Source organism: Kwoniella shandongensis, chromosome 1 (assembly GCF_008629635.2).
Source record: "Kwoniella shandongensis chromosome 1, complete sequence".
NCBI classification, from domain to species: domain Eukaryota; kingdom Fungi; phylum Basidiomycota; class Tremellomycetes; order Tremellales; family Cryptococcaceae; genus Kwoniella; species Kwoniella shandongensis.
This window is the reverse complement of record NC_089287.1, coordinates 1,022,458-1,038,381: the sequence shown is the minus strand read 5'-3', so window position 1 is coordinate 1,038,381 and position 15,924 is coordinate 1,022,458. Positions and strand designations below refer to the sequence as shown.

At 50.4% G+C, this 15,924-nt stretch overlaps 6 protein-coding genes across 6 annotated transcripts; 2 read left to right on the top strand and 4 right to left on the bottom strand.

Moving 5' to 3' along the window:
- Positions 1 to 4,112: 4,112 nt before the first annotated feature.
- CI109_100361 (calcium/proton exchanger) lies at positions 4,113 to 5,807 on the bottom strand (the record flags this gene model as incomplete). Its single annotated transcript, XM_065966769.1, has 11 exons — positions 4,113 to 4,156; positions 4,200 to 4,229; positions 4,284 to 4,347; positions 4,431 to 4,581; positions 4,623 to 4,968; positions 5,022 to 5,125; positions 5,192 to 5,246; positions 5,296 to 5,345; positions 5,398 to 5,468; positions 5,516 to 5,586; positions 5,654 to 5,807. The coding sequence occupies 11 exons, from the start codon at positions 5,805 to 5,807 to the stop codon at positions 4,113 to 4,115; spliced, it is 1,140 nt and encodes a 379-aa protein (XP_065822841.1).
- An 838-nt stretch (positions 5,808 to 6,645) lies between these two features.
- On the top strand, positions 6,646 to 8,398 carry CI109_100360 (uncharacterized protein; the record flags this gene model as incomplete). The annotated part of the gene is made up of 2 exons (XM_032002975.1): positions 6,646 to 7,131; positions 7,184 to 8,398. The coding sequence occupies 2 exons, from the start codon at positions 6,646 to 6,648 to the stop codon at positions 8,396 to 8,398; spliced, it is 1,701 nt and encodes a 566-aa protein (XP_031862782.1).
- A 313-nt stretch (positions 8,399 to 8,711) lies between these two features.
- CI109_100359 (uncharacterized protein) lies at positions 8,712 to 10,564 on the top strand (the record flags this gene model as incomplete). Its single annotated transcript, XM_065966768.1, has 4 exons — positions 8,712 to 9,227; positions 9,375 to 9,531; positions 9,606 to 10,151; positions 10,242 to 10,564. The coding sequence occupies 4 exons, from the start codon at positions 8,712 to 8,714 to the stop codon at positions 10,562 to 10,564; spliced, it is 1,542 nt and encodes a 513-aa protein (XP_065822840.1).
- Positions 10,565 to 10,744: 180 nt separating this feature from the next.
- CI109_100358 (uncharacterized protein) lies at positions 10,745 to 12,081 on the bottom strand (the record flags this gene model as incomplete). Its single annotated transcript, XM_065966767.1, has 5 exons — positions 10,745 to 10,928; positions 11,084 to 11,157; positions 11,268 to 11,513; positions 11,555 to 11,745; positions 11,865 to 12,081. 5 exons carry the CDS (start codon positions 12,079 to 12,081, stop codon positions 10,745 to 10,747), a joined length of 912 nt encoding a protein of 303 aa, XP_065822839.1.
- A 142-nt stretch (positions 12,082 to 12,223) lies between these two features.
- Positions 12,224 to 12,729, bottom strand: CI109_100357 (uncharacterized protein; the record flags this gene model as incomplete). Its single annotated transcript, XM_065966766.1, has 3 exons — positions 12,224 to 12,246; positions 12,290 to 12,623; positions 12,670 to 12,729. The coding sequence occupies 3 exons, from the start codon at positions 12,727 to 12,729 to the stop codon at positions 12,224 to 12,226; spliced, it is 417 nt and encodes a 138-aa protein (XP_065822838.1).
- A 1,028-nt stretch (positions 12,730 to 13,757) lies between these two features.
- Positions 13,758 to 15,691, bottom strand: CI109_100356 (uncharacterized protein; the record flags this gene model as incomplete). The annotated part of the gene is made up of 6 exons (XM_065966765.1): positions 13,758 to 13,990; positions 14,126 to 14,513; positions 14,566 to 14,697; positions 14,760 to 14,797; positions 14,846 to 15,488; positions 15,536 to 15,691. 6 exons carry the CDS (start codon positions 15,689 to 15,691, stop codon positions 13,758 to 13,760), a joined length of 1,590 nt encoding a protein of 529 aa, XP_065822837.1.
- Positions 15,692 to 15,924: the final 233 nt, after the last annotated feature.

Genomic DNA, 15,924 nt, shown 5'->3' with positions numbered 1-15,924 from the left:
TTCGGCTTTTGGTGCTCTTGACCTGGCATCGATTACAATGACGGCAGAAGTGATACTGCAGCGGTGATGACGATGATAGTGATTATCAGGGGTGAGAAGGACATAGTGGGTTTACGGGAATCGGACCGATCGTGTCAATGTTTGTTTCGAACTCTCCTCCCATCTTATCGAGCGATGCCGCTGAAACATGGCTTTTGTCACGACCCAGTACAACTGAGCGAACGACTCATGTCGTGACATCTCGACTCGGCCGCCGAATAGTCCGACTCGCCAGCCAACGGGAATCAGTTCGACATCGGCCCGGCGAATGCCGTCGTAGGAGATGACCGATTCGACTGACTAATCGTTCCCACGGTTCTTGTGGCATCATTGGTACTTATATACATGAGCACAGGACTCGTACATAGTTATTCCTGTGACGAATGTATATTCCTCTGTCTAGTTCACTACTGTGGAACCCATACCACGATCTGGCAGTCAACCCCAAGTCTCGTACATTCGGTATTCGACTTGTACAACTCGGTACAGGACTTTGTGCTATTTGTAACCCGTATTCCTCGCTTAGGCCCGTCAACGGACCCGCCTCTGACAGCTTTTGAGATATGGTACTGAAGTTTATCACTCAAAGAAGGGTACAAAGGCATGCCCCCCAAAGACAGGTACAGACCTGTCTGCACAGGTTAGGTTTTTTAATGTAGGCATGAGACCTGTGTCTGAGGACGCTTCGCCTTGCAATAGCAGCAGATCCAGCAAAAAAGTTGCAGAACCAAATACACATTGGTTTCAATTCTCACATGACTTACATAAGTATGGACTATACTGCAGAGACGTCAGAACTATCACTTCGGTCATCGTTGTTGCACGTCCGCACTCAAAAGACTATGAGAGAGTCGACCAGTTGCTAAGATTCGTTCCAAGAGTTGAGCAGTCGTGAAAACGCTGCTTTGGTATGAGCCTTGATAGTACCCCGGGATTGCGGTGGTCACCTGGTATTCTATTGTCGGCAGACACCACAAGGGTCGACTTGCCTAAATCGCTCGTCTGAAGTGTTCCATAGGGTGGACTCTGTTCTGTGGTGGTTTTGTGCATTCGTTGTTGTAGCTATGCCTCATCACTCCTTCAAATGTCTATTAATGACTCGCGCCAGTCTCGTACGGATGACCGGGATCAATCGGTGTGTCGAGTTATGTAGAACACAGGACAAGTTATGGCGGTAATGACATTATCTCTCATCATAATTTTAGCACCAAGTGCGATTGCCTTAGCTGGTATACTGTGCCTAGTGAAGTTCTTGTGGTCGCCTTCTGTTGACCTTCGGTGTCAGAGGCGGGTCCAACAACGAGCCTTTACAGGTAATACAACGGACAAGTAGGCTCAAGTACTACAGCACGTAGAACAAGCCAAGTACCAAATATACGAGACTTGGGGTTGACTTGTAGAACATTTCACTTGTACAACAATATTGAACTAGGCAGACAACTACACATTTGTTGCAGGAATAACTATGTACAAAACCTGCACTCATGTTTGTAAATACGAGCGACAGTGGCAGAGTTGTGGGAACACTTCGGCAGTCCAGTCGGTCATATCCGTCGGCGGCGTCTTCCAGTGGCAATTCGAATGGATGAGCACACACAAGGAATCAATTTGTTTGGGCGCTGAGTCGGGATGTCACGGTATGATATGGCCTTGCAGGTCCTATCGGGTCGTGACAGTCGAGCCGGGTTTTATAATCGTCGTAGAAAGATGTAGAAGTGTGTCCACATTTTAGTACTGCCGATCCTCACTGTATGCCAGAATGTCTCGACCTGGTACAATGGTACAACCGACTTATGCCGTGACATTCCGACTCGGTTCCCAAACAAATTGATTCCTTGTGTGTGCTCATCCATTCGAATTGCCACTGGAAGACGCCGCCGACGGATATGACCGACTGGACTGCCGAAGTGTTCCCACAACTCTGCCACTGTCGCTTGTATTTACATACATGAGCACAGGGCTTGTACATAGTTATTCCTGCAACAAATGTGTATTCCTCTGTCTAGTCTACTATTGGCGTATAAGTGAGATGCTTTGCTAGTCAATCCCAAGTCTTGTACATTCGGTCCTTGACTCATACAATTCATTGTAGGATTTCAACCTGTTCGTATTTTGTGCTATCCGTAAAAGCCCGTCAAAGAATCCGCCTGTGGAAAATGGTGTTGTCAAGATGCGCTCCTGACCAGCCGTCGTCAAATTACCATTAAGCTACACCTTGGCCAGAATGTAGGCATGTATAATGTCGTTCACCTATTTATCGGACGCGCACATTTTCACGCCAGTAGGGAGGGTGTCACGCCGGTACGGAGGGGAACGGGAGGTGTCCAAGGAAAAGGACAGTGTTTCAGGCTTGTTGCACTATTGACCAAGTTCAGATGTTGCAGTGGTGATGACAACACTGGTGATGATGACAAGAGTAGTGGGGATGACGCCAAGAGGTGTTGGGTTTAAGACCAACTGTGTGACTGTATGAGTGAGACTCAGATAATGATACATAGCTGGGAAAAGCTAACAACTAATTATGGAAGGAGGTGGGATATATATACCTTTTGGAAGTATACATTTGCCACCCAGATTTGTTTGAGAACGGTTCATAGAGCTGTTCTTAGAGACGTTCAAAGAGATTCCATATGTGAAACTGCACGTGCTGTAATTCAGTACAATGGTCCTCAGAAATGATTGTAGAGACGTTTGACTTCGTCTCTCAGAGACATTCCAAAGAGATCTTATGTCTTAATTACACGTGCTGTAATTCATTTTAAGCACTTTGGGGTAGGTTGCAAGCGGACTTACCCATCAGGACGACCGAATGGTTCCCATGGTCAAAATGATGTCGCTCGTACATAAATGCATGATGTAATAATGTATCACCTAGGCGTTGGCCGACTACGCCGACCGAGCATCGCATCATAGTAAATGGTAATCGGGACTCTGCGGAAGCTCCCAATTCTGGCTACATATACTCGAGGTTGTTGGTCTTGGTAGTTGTTATTCATGACAAACAAGTCCCAATGCCACAGTAGTGATGACAAGAGCAGGGATGCTAACAATGAGGGGGGTGGGGTACAAGTCTCATTGTGTGACTTAATAGGAGAGTTTCAAAAGATGACATATGGCTAGGAAAGCTAATGACTAACTGTGGATTGAATGAGGTATTTGTCTTTTTCGGGATGTAGGCATTTGCCAGTTCTGCATAACAACAGTTCTTAGAGATGGTCCTTAGAGATGTTGAACTGGTTGATAGTCCATGGGCTGTGGTTCATCACAATGCTTCTAGTGACAACAATGAGTGTCAGGCCTGAGAGCTTTTGTGAGGTAACAGTTTAAATATTCTTGAACCTTGAGAGGACAGATAGAACTACAAGACCAAGAAAGTTCAGCATTTTGCTACCTTTTCTGGCCTGCTTTGTTTCCTTTGTTGATCACTTCACTTCTGCACCAGAGCACCAGATCTTCTTGAACTATCAGAGTCGATGCGGGTGTCACTGGAATAGGTAGCAATCAAGGAATAGAGCAGAGTATAGCAAGCAAGAGAAAGAGGAGTGACGGAGCGAGTGAGAGGTGGAAGATGTGAGAGAGAATGAATGAGAGAAAGGCAGGGTGAAGAAGAGTGATTGAGAGTGAAGAAAGGAAGTCTTGCTTAGTCTGTCTGCTCCCCTTTATATACATGCCAGGGAGAGATAGCTACAGAAGTGATAGGAGTGTACTACAGAAGAAGACATGCAAGAAGTACGAGAGAGTCATGGTCACAGTATGAGGAGACATGGATAGAGTACAGATACTGTGGTGGGTGAGTCTTTTGTGCAAGGCATCTTCTGTACTTGGTCTGGATACAGATCTTTATGTCACACGGAGTTGGTATGTACGCGGTACGAGTGCGGTATTTGACCACTGCGTCGTTTTTTGTCGGCAGATGGCAATAGCAAAGCAGGGGCACGGATGCATTTCATTTCTGACTCGACAGAATACGCAGACGAGGAGAGAGGTTGAGGGGAGGCGGGCGGTTTTACGAATTGAGGTCACGAAGATCGTGGCAATCGAGATGATCGGAACGATTAGGTTCGATGAGCACCTTAGACGAGGTAGCTCAAAGCAATGACGAAGTACAGCGACATCACTGAGAGGTATCAGTACGACAAAGACTGTGTTCGGGGACTTACACATGACTCCCTCCATGTAGTTTGTACGCCCTATTCAGGCATGGTCAGCGTGAGAGTAGCAATTGACAGATTCGTAAAACTCACCATCTTGGAGGAGAAGGTTTACCAGCATCACCGACACAAAGAGTACAATGGTCTCGAAGTTGGCCTAGTACGTCAGCCAAGAACGTGAACGAGGTCACTCACAAAGAAAAGGGTCAGGTTCTTGTGAAGGGGCCAAGCGATGATCACGAGGAGAGGGATCATACCAGCGGCGATCTGGATACTGGATCCAACGCTCACACCGATCGTCAATTCCATCTTTCCCTTGCATGCCATCCAGACGGACGTGACATGCTCTGCAGCGTTACCAACAAGAGGTAGGAGGATGAGACCGATGAACCTAAAGCGCGGTCAGTACTTTGATTGTGAGTGGAAACATACCTCTTAGGAATATGCCACTGTGAGGCAGTCTCGTCAATGCTTCCTACCAATATATCCGCACAGAAAGAGGTAAGGACAGTGATGATGACCAGCCAGCCTCCAGCGCTCCATTGATCCATGGCAGCAACCTCTTCCTCTTCTCCTTCAACCTGCTCTGCCTCGAAGAGTTGAGCGTGAGTGCGAAGCTGGAAGTAGAGGTATCCAAGATAGGTGAGGAGCAGGATGATGGATGTTCCACGAGACAAAATGAGGAGGCCGCGTAAGGAGGAATCGTTGGGATCGGGGGCACCGTCCTCGAGTAGGCTCTTGATGGTCGCAGCTGTCTGCTCGGTCTCGGATGCGTGATCTGTTCGGCGTTAGGTGGCGCTTACGATTCATTGCGTTGTATACCGTACTCACATGCGGCGGGTAGGATGAGGGTGATACATGCTAACGTCAGGAGAGAAGAGCTCGCCTGCGCCGCCGTTACCTGAAAGGTGGACTCGTGGAAATAGAAACCCGAGCTACGTTGTCAACTCGAGCAATGGTTGGAGTGAACTCACGCAAAGAAGCTCATTCCGAGGACCAACAAGAGGTTGGACAAGACGCTTCCCAATAACGAGGTTTGAACCAATCGCAGCTCATCTGAGAGTCGTGAGCTAATTATTGGTAAGATTGAAATCGATCAACTCACTTTGGATGAGGGCTGCGATAGCGACGATCAACTCGACGGCATTACCAAAGCTGTAGAGGAAGTGGTGAGCCGACAGCCAATTCATCATAGTGCCAAACGTACGTAGCGTTAAGCAGGCCTCCCAAAGTTTGACCCAGTTTGAGAGATAGCTGCTCTGTGCTGTCTCCGAGAAGCTGAACGCATTGTCAGATGTGTCGTTTGCGGGGAAGGTTGCTCTCACCTTTGCGAGTGGAACAATGGCGAGGAAGGAGGTGCTGAATCGAGCTACAGCACTCCAGTGTAGTGCATCGGCTACATACAGCGTGACAAGTTGTTAGCAAGAGAATATGAGGAGGGCAAGGGTGAAACGATGACTTGCCTATGAAAGCTAGCGGGATGCATACGAGTAGGATGTTGATCCATGAGCCTAGCAAGAGATGCCTTGTGGAACCGATTGGATCAAAAGGTTTGCGGGTTGATCCACCGTTGTCATGATGAGATGCGAGGAGTGGAGAAGTCTCGTGAGGTGGCATTGTGTGTGTGTGGTATGAGTGGATGGGGTGTTGACTTGCAGAGAGATAGAGAGATAGAGAAGGGTAGATACGACGTATCTAAGGCGGTGTGATATGTATGAGCGAGGGGTGAGCAATTGGTGACGCGCCAAGCCATTGATTGTCGCTGCAAACGAACATGGACGGAAGCAAACTCATTACTGGCATACATGGCATGCAGAATGGTCCCAATGACGTACATGTAACCGAACACGTGAATGTCATGCAATGCAGCTTGGTGGTTCAATCCTGCTCTTCCAACACATGCACATGTATGGTGAAGACTGGACGAGTATATGCACCATACATGCATGCAGGCAGGCGACCTGATGTTCTCGATCAAGGTGATGCTGATTGCATGCATCGATGTGCATTGATGCACCAGGCCACAAAAGGTGGAAATGCGAATGTCAATATTACGTCACTCTGCAAACAATCAAATGTAAGTTAATAACGAATGCAGGAATAACACCACTACCACTTTGTATGCTTGTATTGGCAGTCCCTTATCCGGTCATATCCATTATTATTGTAAACATTATTCATCCCATCCCATCGTTCATCAATCATCAATCAACATTCAACATCCATACAAACATTCTGTTATAGCATGCTCAGCAACTCAACAGTACCAGTCATAGATAGCAGCGACAACATGATCTCATTGATTCAATAACAGGACTAGAATCATCACGTTCAGGTGGTAGCATTCCCATAGAGTTCGGCGTAGGACGGTGGCGACACGTCAACCATCCCCACCAATCTCATCATCATACTTCCAACATTCCGTACTCGTCGTTCGCCAACAACTCTGACCACGATGACTCACCCAGAAAGTCGTTGTGTATCGCCCCAAATCCTTACCCCCGACACAGACCATCATACTCAGGACCCTGCGCTGCGAACCACCCACGCCGGTTATAGCGAGGATTCGGATCATCATGCTGACCCATACCATCCCCCTGCGGTTTCTCTTCTCACTACATTGCTTCATTCCTCGGATCTACGCAATGCCAACAAAGCCAAGCCAACTCCCTCTGTCGGCTTCGCCTCCAATGCTTCCTCCACGCCTTCGACCGCCTTTTCGAGCCCAAAAGGTCACAGTCATGGGATACTACAACAGGCGAAAGGTCCGGACAACAAGCCTTCTGAACAGCAACCGTCGACGTCAATACTAAGGCGAGGGAGTGTTTCTGATGGCGGCGATCATGCTGTTGGTCTTGGACTAGGAGGTATGAACAGCTCTGAACTGCGACTCGAAAAGGTGGAAGAGAAGGGGGTCAAGATTGGTTGGACAGACGTTCAGGTGAGTACCATTGACTTGAACCATGGTGCTTCGTCGTCTGATGAGGACACAGCCTGCACCCACTCGACCGTCCGCCTTAAAATTCGCTGTTGCTTCTCAACCTGAAGGTGAAATCGACAGTCACGGCGTTCAGCCCCCCCATGCGAAAGATGAAGACGAGGACGATGACTCAGACGATGGGTACCGAGAAGACGAAGAAGACGGGTTTGGCTCGGACGATTCGACATCTTCCGACGAGATCGACCCTCGATTCCCTTTCGCTCGGCCCACAAATTTCAACAACAAAACACGGACAATCGGATCCACCGTCATCCCTTCTGCCTCTGTTCATCCCCCAGCTCCTGCACTCCTCCCTCCTCCCGCCAGGCGTGGTCGTGGGCATATTCGGGTGGACGAAACCGCAACACTCAGTCCTGATCAAGACAAGAGCTGTTCACGCCACCGAAGTCCACCTCCAACGAGATCGAGATCTACAAGTCACTCACACAGTCTACCGGGACAAGACGACGAGCACCATATGACCGGTCGGCTGTCGGATGCAGGACCGCGTAATGGACGTGCTGGGAGTCCCATGCCACGAAAGCCATCTTTGGACACGGACGATGAGGGTGATAGCATGACACAGGGACAATCGGAGGATGAGGAAGAAGACGAGCCGGACCGACAACCCGTAGCGGAACAAGGCGGCTGGAGGAGCGACGATGCCGTGTTCTATGGCCCGACAGCACAGCAGGTCATGCCAATTGGTTTCAATCGCCGAAGACGTCATAGCTCTGCCTTTTCTGTGCATGCTGCCGTTTTCGTTAATTCGGAAGATGATGACGAGAACCTCGTTGGCAAAGGCGTAGACGGGGTACGGGAATTCATACGTCGTGCATCAGAGCATATACCTGGTCTACGTCGACCGTCGTCAAGCAGGGATCAGGTCAATTCCGGAGCGAATGCGATACGCTCGAACACACCTTGTCCGCCTGCTTTGGACAACACACCAGCGATGGCTCAAAACTTATTCACAAGCGATATTGATGATCCTTCCGGTGGTTTGGCTCATCGCTTGGAGACGGCCCTTTCATCTCCCATCAGCGATGCGTCTGCTTCGAAATCAACGCGTCGTCGTGAGGAGCATGGAGAGATCAGTCAGGCGTTGCCAGTTCCGCATCAAGGTGTCGCGATACCGCTTGCGGTGCCTCAGGGGAAAGAGGAGGACCTTGGATGGAGTGAGGATGCGTTGTTACGTATTCGCAAGAGTCGAGGTCATGATATATAGATGGTAGTTTCATATAATATGGTAGTTTATTCTCTAGTTGTATCTATAGTGGGCATGGGAGAATGGGATCTATGATTTGGTGATCAGGGAACAAGGGAACGAGGGGAGCCCCTGTTCTACCGGCGGCATTTCAGAGTGGAGCACCAGTTCAATGACCAATGACCCCCCGACCCCTCATTTCATGACCTCCCTCTCTCGTTCACATCTTTCACACGTCAAAGGATCATCTCCCTTGAACAAGGAGATGACCCCTTTGAGACAGTAACTTGTATCTCTCACCCGCTTGTCAATTCATCCGTCATCTTCATTCACCATGGAACCTATCATCGATTACGAAACAGTACCCCAACCACGTTCCGCCGAGCAAATCACCCCTTCGCGTGCTTCTTCTCTTTCCACCCAATCGACACATCACAGACGTCCTTCTCTCACTCTCTCACCTGGTACACTCCCAAACATAGGTACCCCTCACTCTAACCCCGTTCCGGTCCCTGCGCGCCATGGCAGTCTATCGTCTCGCTCACCGAGGGTGGGACCCGCAACACTCGACTCACTCTCAACTTCTCCGTCTTTCAGACGACATTCCAAGGGCACCGGATCCTTCAGCTCTGGCAGTATGACTGGCTCATTGTTCCTCAACCCAACTTTTCTTCCCTCGCCGGTCTCCGTGAGGAGGTCAAGATCTATCACGAACGAAAGACCGCGACCGGAGATTGACATCGATGACGGGCGGTGGCTTGGAACGCTTGCCAGACAAATTCTGGCAATGGATCAGTATGCAGAAGCGAAGGTGGTCGCAGGGGATATGAGAGTAGAGCAGGCAGCTAAAGTGGGTCACTTGTAGATGAATGATCGCTTACGCCCAGATTCTTCTGGACAGCGGTGAAGATTGCCTCTTAGTCACAGGGGAAGGTGACGGTCATTCCGCTGCTTTCTTTGATGTGAGTATTCCAGAGCGGTTATTAGCTTACAATAGTACGCCGACCTCAACACATTCGTTCTCCTCGTATTAGAGGCGTCCACGTCCCCCCAGGATGACGCGACACCGTCCAACAAAGTGACGTCGAAGAGACTGGAGGATGCGGTGCAGCGGTTGAGAAGCGGAGAAGGTATCAGTGTTGGCGCTATGTGCAGTGAGTCAGGTCTACATCCGAGCTGAACTGATGGCAAGATATTTCTGGCAAAAACCCATATCATGAAGTAACAGCCGACGCACCGGTGTCCTCTTTCTTGAGGCTGTTTGGTAGTGGTGTGCATCGAATCGCGGTCACCGGCTTCGACTCTCCCTGCATTCTCACTCACGCTACGCTCCTTCATCACCTCCTGTCCCTACCAAGTGACCGAGTGCCCGCTGCATTTATGCTTCAGGTCACCGCCGGCTCCTTGGGCCTTCCACTCCGACCCCTCATCTCCTTGCCAGGCACTGCGTCGGTTCTCGACGCCATGCAAGTTATGAGCGTCCACGGACGCCGTGCGCTGGGCGTGTTAGCTGGACAGAGTTCCCACTCTAGGCGATTCAGGAGGAGCAGCTCTTCGGGGAGTGACGTGCCATCACCGCAAGCCACTTCGCCGATGCTTTCCCCGGTTGACGCACCCGATGAGCTGGTCAGCATCGTCAGGTCGCGTGAATGCGCTGCACTGGTCATCCCAAGCGAAGGCAAACAAGTTTTGGCCATGTCTTTAGAGGAAATGGTCAAGAATCTGCAAGTACGAGAGGAAGGGGGTAGGGATCGAGGGGAGGAGCGTATGCCTGGTGAGTCTATAATCCGACGACTCTGGCTGATGACAGTGCACACTGTACCCCCGTCGACTACGCTGCTTCATGCGTGTCACTTGATTTTAGCAACTTCCTCGTCAAGAGTGTTTATACGAAGCCCGGCAGCCATTTCTCCTCCCATCTCTCCGAGTACCTCGGCCTCTTCCACCTCGATCTCAGAACTTTACCTTGGCAGTCAGACTTCGGGTCTGCCTGCACCTGTTCAAACGCAGTTGTCTCCGCATGGTGTGCTATCGATTGTAGATGTGTTTGCTTGTCTTGTGAGACTATACGCTCCGAAATTGGGTAATGAGCCATCAATATCCGAGATACCTCCTGCCTGGGACGTTGAGCCAGTGCAGAAAAGAGAAACCTCTGAACCTTGGTGGGCAGGAAACTTTGTTACATGATAGCGACCATCTAAGGGTATGTGTATAAGTATGACAATTGTATGTATGTTACTTGTAATGCCGAACAGCGAGCCAGACAGCCACTGCGAGTACAGTTATCGTTCCGAGGCCGCCTGCTCCAAATGCAGCGATCCAATGGTGCCATTTTCTGAGGGTCAGCCTGATCTTGTATGAGAACACTCACAATTGCTTCACTGGTACCACTTCAGTGGTCCCCTCATCGAAGCTCTGATGTCGGTAAAATCCTTCCATCCGCTTTTCCTTTGCTGTCCAAACGGAACGAAGCCATAACTCGAAGGCGCGGGATTCCTCTGGCGTGGCCAGCCCTGATTGGGGCGAGGTCGGCTCGCCTATGGACAACGGCCTTGTGATGAGGGATGGGACTTCAGAATCTGGGGATGCGAGATTGGAGTACAAATGCATGTGGATGTGCACTGTGGGAGGAGGCACAGAACGCAAGAAGACAGAACCAAGTCCATACCTTGATATCAGCGATGCACAAATGGGTATGTAACTCACCAGTCCTGAGGGTATTTGCCGTAGGGAACTCCAGGATAACCGATCGTCAGATCGAGAAGCTGAAGATCGGGGACCTGTGGAAGGAGAGTCCTAAGACAGAACAGCAACCCGGTGGAACGAGGGTGTAGCAGGGTCACGAAATCGTCCTTTGTTTGTAAGCGTTTGCTCTCCACTGCCAACTTACAGTCTCCTCACGCTTAGCATACTTGACACTCTTCGCGCGCTCGTCATCACTGGTGATGGTACCCTCGGGAAAGATGACGAGCCACAACGGTGAACGTTTCTTCGGAGACAAAAGAGATGTGTTCTCTGACGAACCGTCCGCCTCCTCGTCTGATTGCGCTTTTTGGCCAAGTTGCGTGAGAGCAAGGGTTAGATTGTTCCTGTCCGCTGCCCAGGAGCGTTTGAGGAAGATGAAGTTGAAGAATTGCTAAGGTTTGTCAGAGCGGCTTCCACAACTGTACAACTCACCATACCCCAGCCGACCACCGGTATTCTCTTCAGGCTCGCCTTCAACAGGATGATTAAACCGGAAGAATGACCAGCATAGCATGCAATGATCCAGACGTACATCCAGTCCAAATACGCCTGGTGATTTGACATGACTACGAGACGGTCGGGGAGGTTGAGTTTCGTCATAGCTCCATTGGTATCACGCTCGACTAGGTTATGAATAGATGGCGGTGAGTCGGTTGTGAAGACAAAGGATGTAGGACCGAAGAGCACGGTTATGAGGATGACTTTGATTCGATCAGCTCAGCGATGAACATTTCAAGCTCACTTAGTCTCCCATAGCCGTCTTTAGTCCAGCCTATCGCGCTCTCAAACAGCTGTCTGCCGGCGAACGGGACGAGCAACAGCGGGAGTAACAAAAACTGAGCGGAGTTGATACCTAGCTGTGCTAGCGTGAACAGCAGAGGGAAGAGGATTTTGGACATCCATGGTCCATGAGGTGGTCTGTCCTTGATGGGAATGGTGTACAGAGGTCTATGAGTCATTCTACCCTGCTGTTCACAATGTATACATGTCGAAGAAGAGAGGAGACAATACACGTTACAAGTAGAGGGATACGCCGACACCATTAAGTTAAAGAATAACAAGCACACCAACGTCATCCTCACGTGACCAGATTAGTCATTATCAGAACTTTGGAATACCACCCCCTGACAGATAACGTCAGAAGTAAGCCGAAGCAGCGGTACCTACCTCCGGTGGCATTGGCGAGGCGTATTCGACGACTATCGCTTCCTGTTTCGCTGCGATCGGTGACGGTGTTTAGTTTGGATCGGATGTTGCCAAAGACGGGAGGTCTGGGAGGTGCGAAACGAGATGGCAGAGTTTGACGAGATTGGTTGTGGCTTGTGTTTGGGGTAGGAACGAATGGTTGAGGAGGGGCACTTGGAGTGTCTCGGCGCTGAACAATGTGAGCAAAGGTTTCTTTCGTTGGACATACCTCTACGGCCCGACCAGTCGAGATGTGCAGACGATTGGGGTGCGCTGTGTCGGTGACTTGCCCTGCCGGGCCGAATAAAGCTCTGCGCTTGATCTGGAGAAGCTCAGCTTTGCTCGCGAGATTGGCCCCTTACCGAATCTTTAATGCCTCGAAGACGGTTCAGCTCTCGATCTTTCTCGCGAGATTCAGTCATTATGTCTAGATTCTGGCGGCGTGCAGCCTCCAGATCCTCGTTGAGCGCTGGCGTAAGCAAGTGTCTGCACAGGCTCACTCACTTGCGACCTTGTTGCTGGTAACTGCAAAAGTGATGAGCTGAGCGATTGTATGGTCGCTTGGGAATTGGTAACCTACTTTGTAACTCTCCGAAAGCTAACATCAGCGCGGACTGTTGCACGTCAGAGCTCACCATTGGTCAACTGCTTCTCTATATGTGCCATACGATCCTGAGTGTTCTTCAAAATATAGGCTTGAAAGGCACTACGGTAAGCCCAGCCTCTTGATGGAACCAACCTTTCTTGTGAAACCTGGTAGGTCCAGAAGCTCATAGCTCGAGCGGCGATCTCCAGTATGGTTGAAGGCGGGAGGCCAGCCAGGATGGACTGAACATGAGCGACGTCGGTTGTTGTGGACTCACGGCTTTGTATTCACTCGTCGGGTTCAGGCAGCTCACCTAAAGGTTAGTGAGGTCCATAAGGGTACGACCACCCACCACGATGTCATCCCTATCGTCAGCCTCGACAAGCGAAATCAGCTTACGGTTCAGGAAGAGGCTGATCGCACGCGGGACAGAACAAGGCGTTTGAGAAGAGGGTGTTCGCACAGGGTGCTTGACATCAGACCTGGTACATGCGGTAATGCTTACTGCAAAATATATCTGGGTTGTTTGTCAGTATAAGTCAAAGAGAGACACACTTACGCGAACACGTCGTCACCACCGCTCTCCCTTCCGGAGCAAGAAAGACACGACATTTCAGGTTATTGCAGCGAAGCTCGTTCTCCCCGCTGGACATTTCGAGCTTGAGGAAGCTATCAATATCAGTGTTGACTGAGTGGGAACGAAAAGTGAGAAGATAAACCGATGTGTGTAACTTCAAGTCGGGTGGCAAATCTGTCCATAATCACATACATCTCACGAAAACAAACACACTCTATGGAATCGTACTGTGCCAACTTATCCTGATCCGTGTCTACAACCAACAACTGAGCCAAGCAAGAGTCACTCTACAGACGGAAGAACTTGGTCAAGACCTTGGAGAATGTCTTCATAGCCGAACGAGTCTCCTCATAAGTCGCGATGGAGAAAGCGAGTCGGTAGTAACCAAAGCCATTGCCACCAATAGCATGGTCGCCACCCGCATCAAAGCCCCAACCAGGAGCGAAAAGGACCTGAATATCAGCGCTGTCACCGGGTTCGAAGAACTCACCAAGTCGTCCGCAAGCGCTGCCCACAGCTTCTGGGACAGTACCAAGGTCGCATCCTCGCCCTTGCGCTCAATCGCGTGGAAATCGGGATGCTCGCTGAAGTGGACACCGAGGAATACAAACATACCAGCTGAACGTCAGTGGGATTCATTTGTCATTGCACTCACCGGTCGGCGGGATGAACGTAATCAATGCAGGGCCCTTCAAGCCGCGCTTCTCGTCCCAAGCTGAAGACGCTCGCTTCGCGTACCCAGTAATGGTACGCGATTTCTCCGGGAACAATGCGCTGTGAGTGTCAAACTCGAGGTCAAACTCGTCCGCCAAAGAGTCACACAGCCATGTCTTGCGCATCTTGTAAGTCGCTTTGATGCCCCTGAGCCATCGAATGTACCCTTCAAAGCCCCATTGTTGGAGCATTGTCGTAGTGAGAGCTGTGGCGAAACCGCTGGGAGCTTGAGTAGAAGCTTCGGTGGCCCGAGTCAATCGTTCGATGAACAGGGGTGAGGTGGTGATCCATCCGAGACGAGAGCCGGGAGCGGATGTTTTGGAAAATGTCTGATTGTCAGCGGCGATCAGAGTTTAGGCAACTCACATCCATACGAATGACTCGTCCGTCCGTGTCAAATGCAAGGAAACTTGGCGGGAGAGCCTTGATGAATGCCTCGTTGCCTTCCGCTCCCTCCTCCTTCTCGGCGTCCTCGAGACGCTGAGCGACAATGCTCTTTTCATAAGTCGCGCCCTTGGGAGTCCATTCGCCGGAAAACTGACTGTCAGCGAGCTCCCTCGTACGATATCACTCACCAAGCAATAGTATGGCTCATCCTCGCAAATGATGATGTCTAAATGTCAGCTCCGCGCATGGCGATCGAACTCACCATACTTGGCACAGATATCGTAGATCTGCTTCTTCCTCTCGGCCATCATGGTGGCACCAGTAGGATTCTGACCAGTGGGGATAGTGTAGAGAACTCGAGGTCGCCTTTTCCCTCTCTTCTCCTCGTCCCAGCCGGAGAGCACACTCTCAAGGTGGTCCGGCAACAAACCCTGAGCATCCATCTTGATCGCCACTCTCTCCGCTTCGTACGGTAGGAAGGTATTCTCAGCTCCAGGGTAAGTCCACTCCTCCACCAAAATCGCATCGCCGAATTCGAGGAACAAGCTGCAGATTTTCGCCCACCCGTCGGTCGCGCCGACGTTGATGAGAACGTCCCAGTCCGCGTAAGCAGGCTTGTACACTTTGGCGACATATTCGCGCAAGAAGAGTGGCAAGGCGAGAGGACCTGTCGCCGCCTGGTACTGCAACGAGGTTGAAAGCTGGATAGTAGCTGGGTTTTTAGGATCGCTTGCGTACTTGGGAATGGTGAACGACGAGTTCTGCGAGGTAGGGAAGAGCCAAGACATGAGTGACTTTTTGGGTTTGGCGGGAATTCGGGGTGGGTCCAAGGGGAACGCATCGACTGGCAATATCGAGGCGGACAAAGTCTCGAAAGGGAACACCTGTGGGTGAGGGATACCTCCGGCCATGGTGATCTACAACGTTGTTAACGTAGTCGATTTAGGTTTGAAGACCTACTCACCATTCCTGGGTAAGACATGTATTTGTAAAGCTCCTTCAGCGAACTGGCCTGACGGTTCCGGGTTAGCCTGTTGAGATGGTGAGAGAGGTCCTTGGCCATTGGGAGACTGGTAGCAGTCTCCCTGGCCTCTGTGGGGATAGCGAATGCGGCGTCCATAGTGTAGATATTCGATGGGTTGAGTGAAGGAGAATTGAGAGATAAGGTGAGAAGGGATATATCTATTTATGTACGATTGATCATCCTCTCACTCGATCTAGCCTCTAAACAGGCGGTCATCGCCGAATGTGGGAAAATCGGATTAAGCCGTCAATGACACCATATGGTCACAACCTTACGATTGACGACACTGACCAGAATTATTCATGTTCAATACTACAAGCATCAGGTCC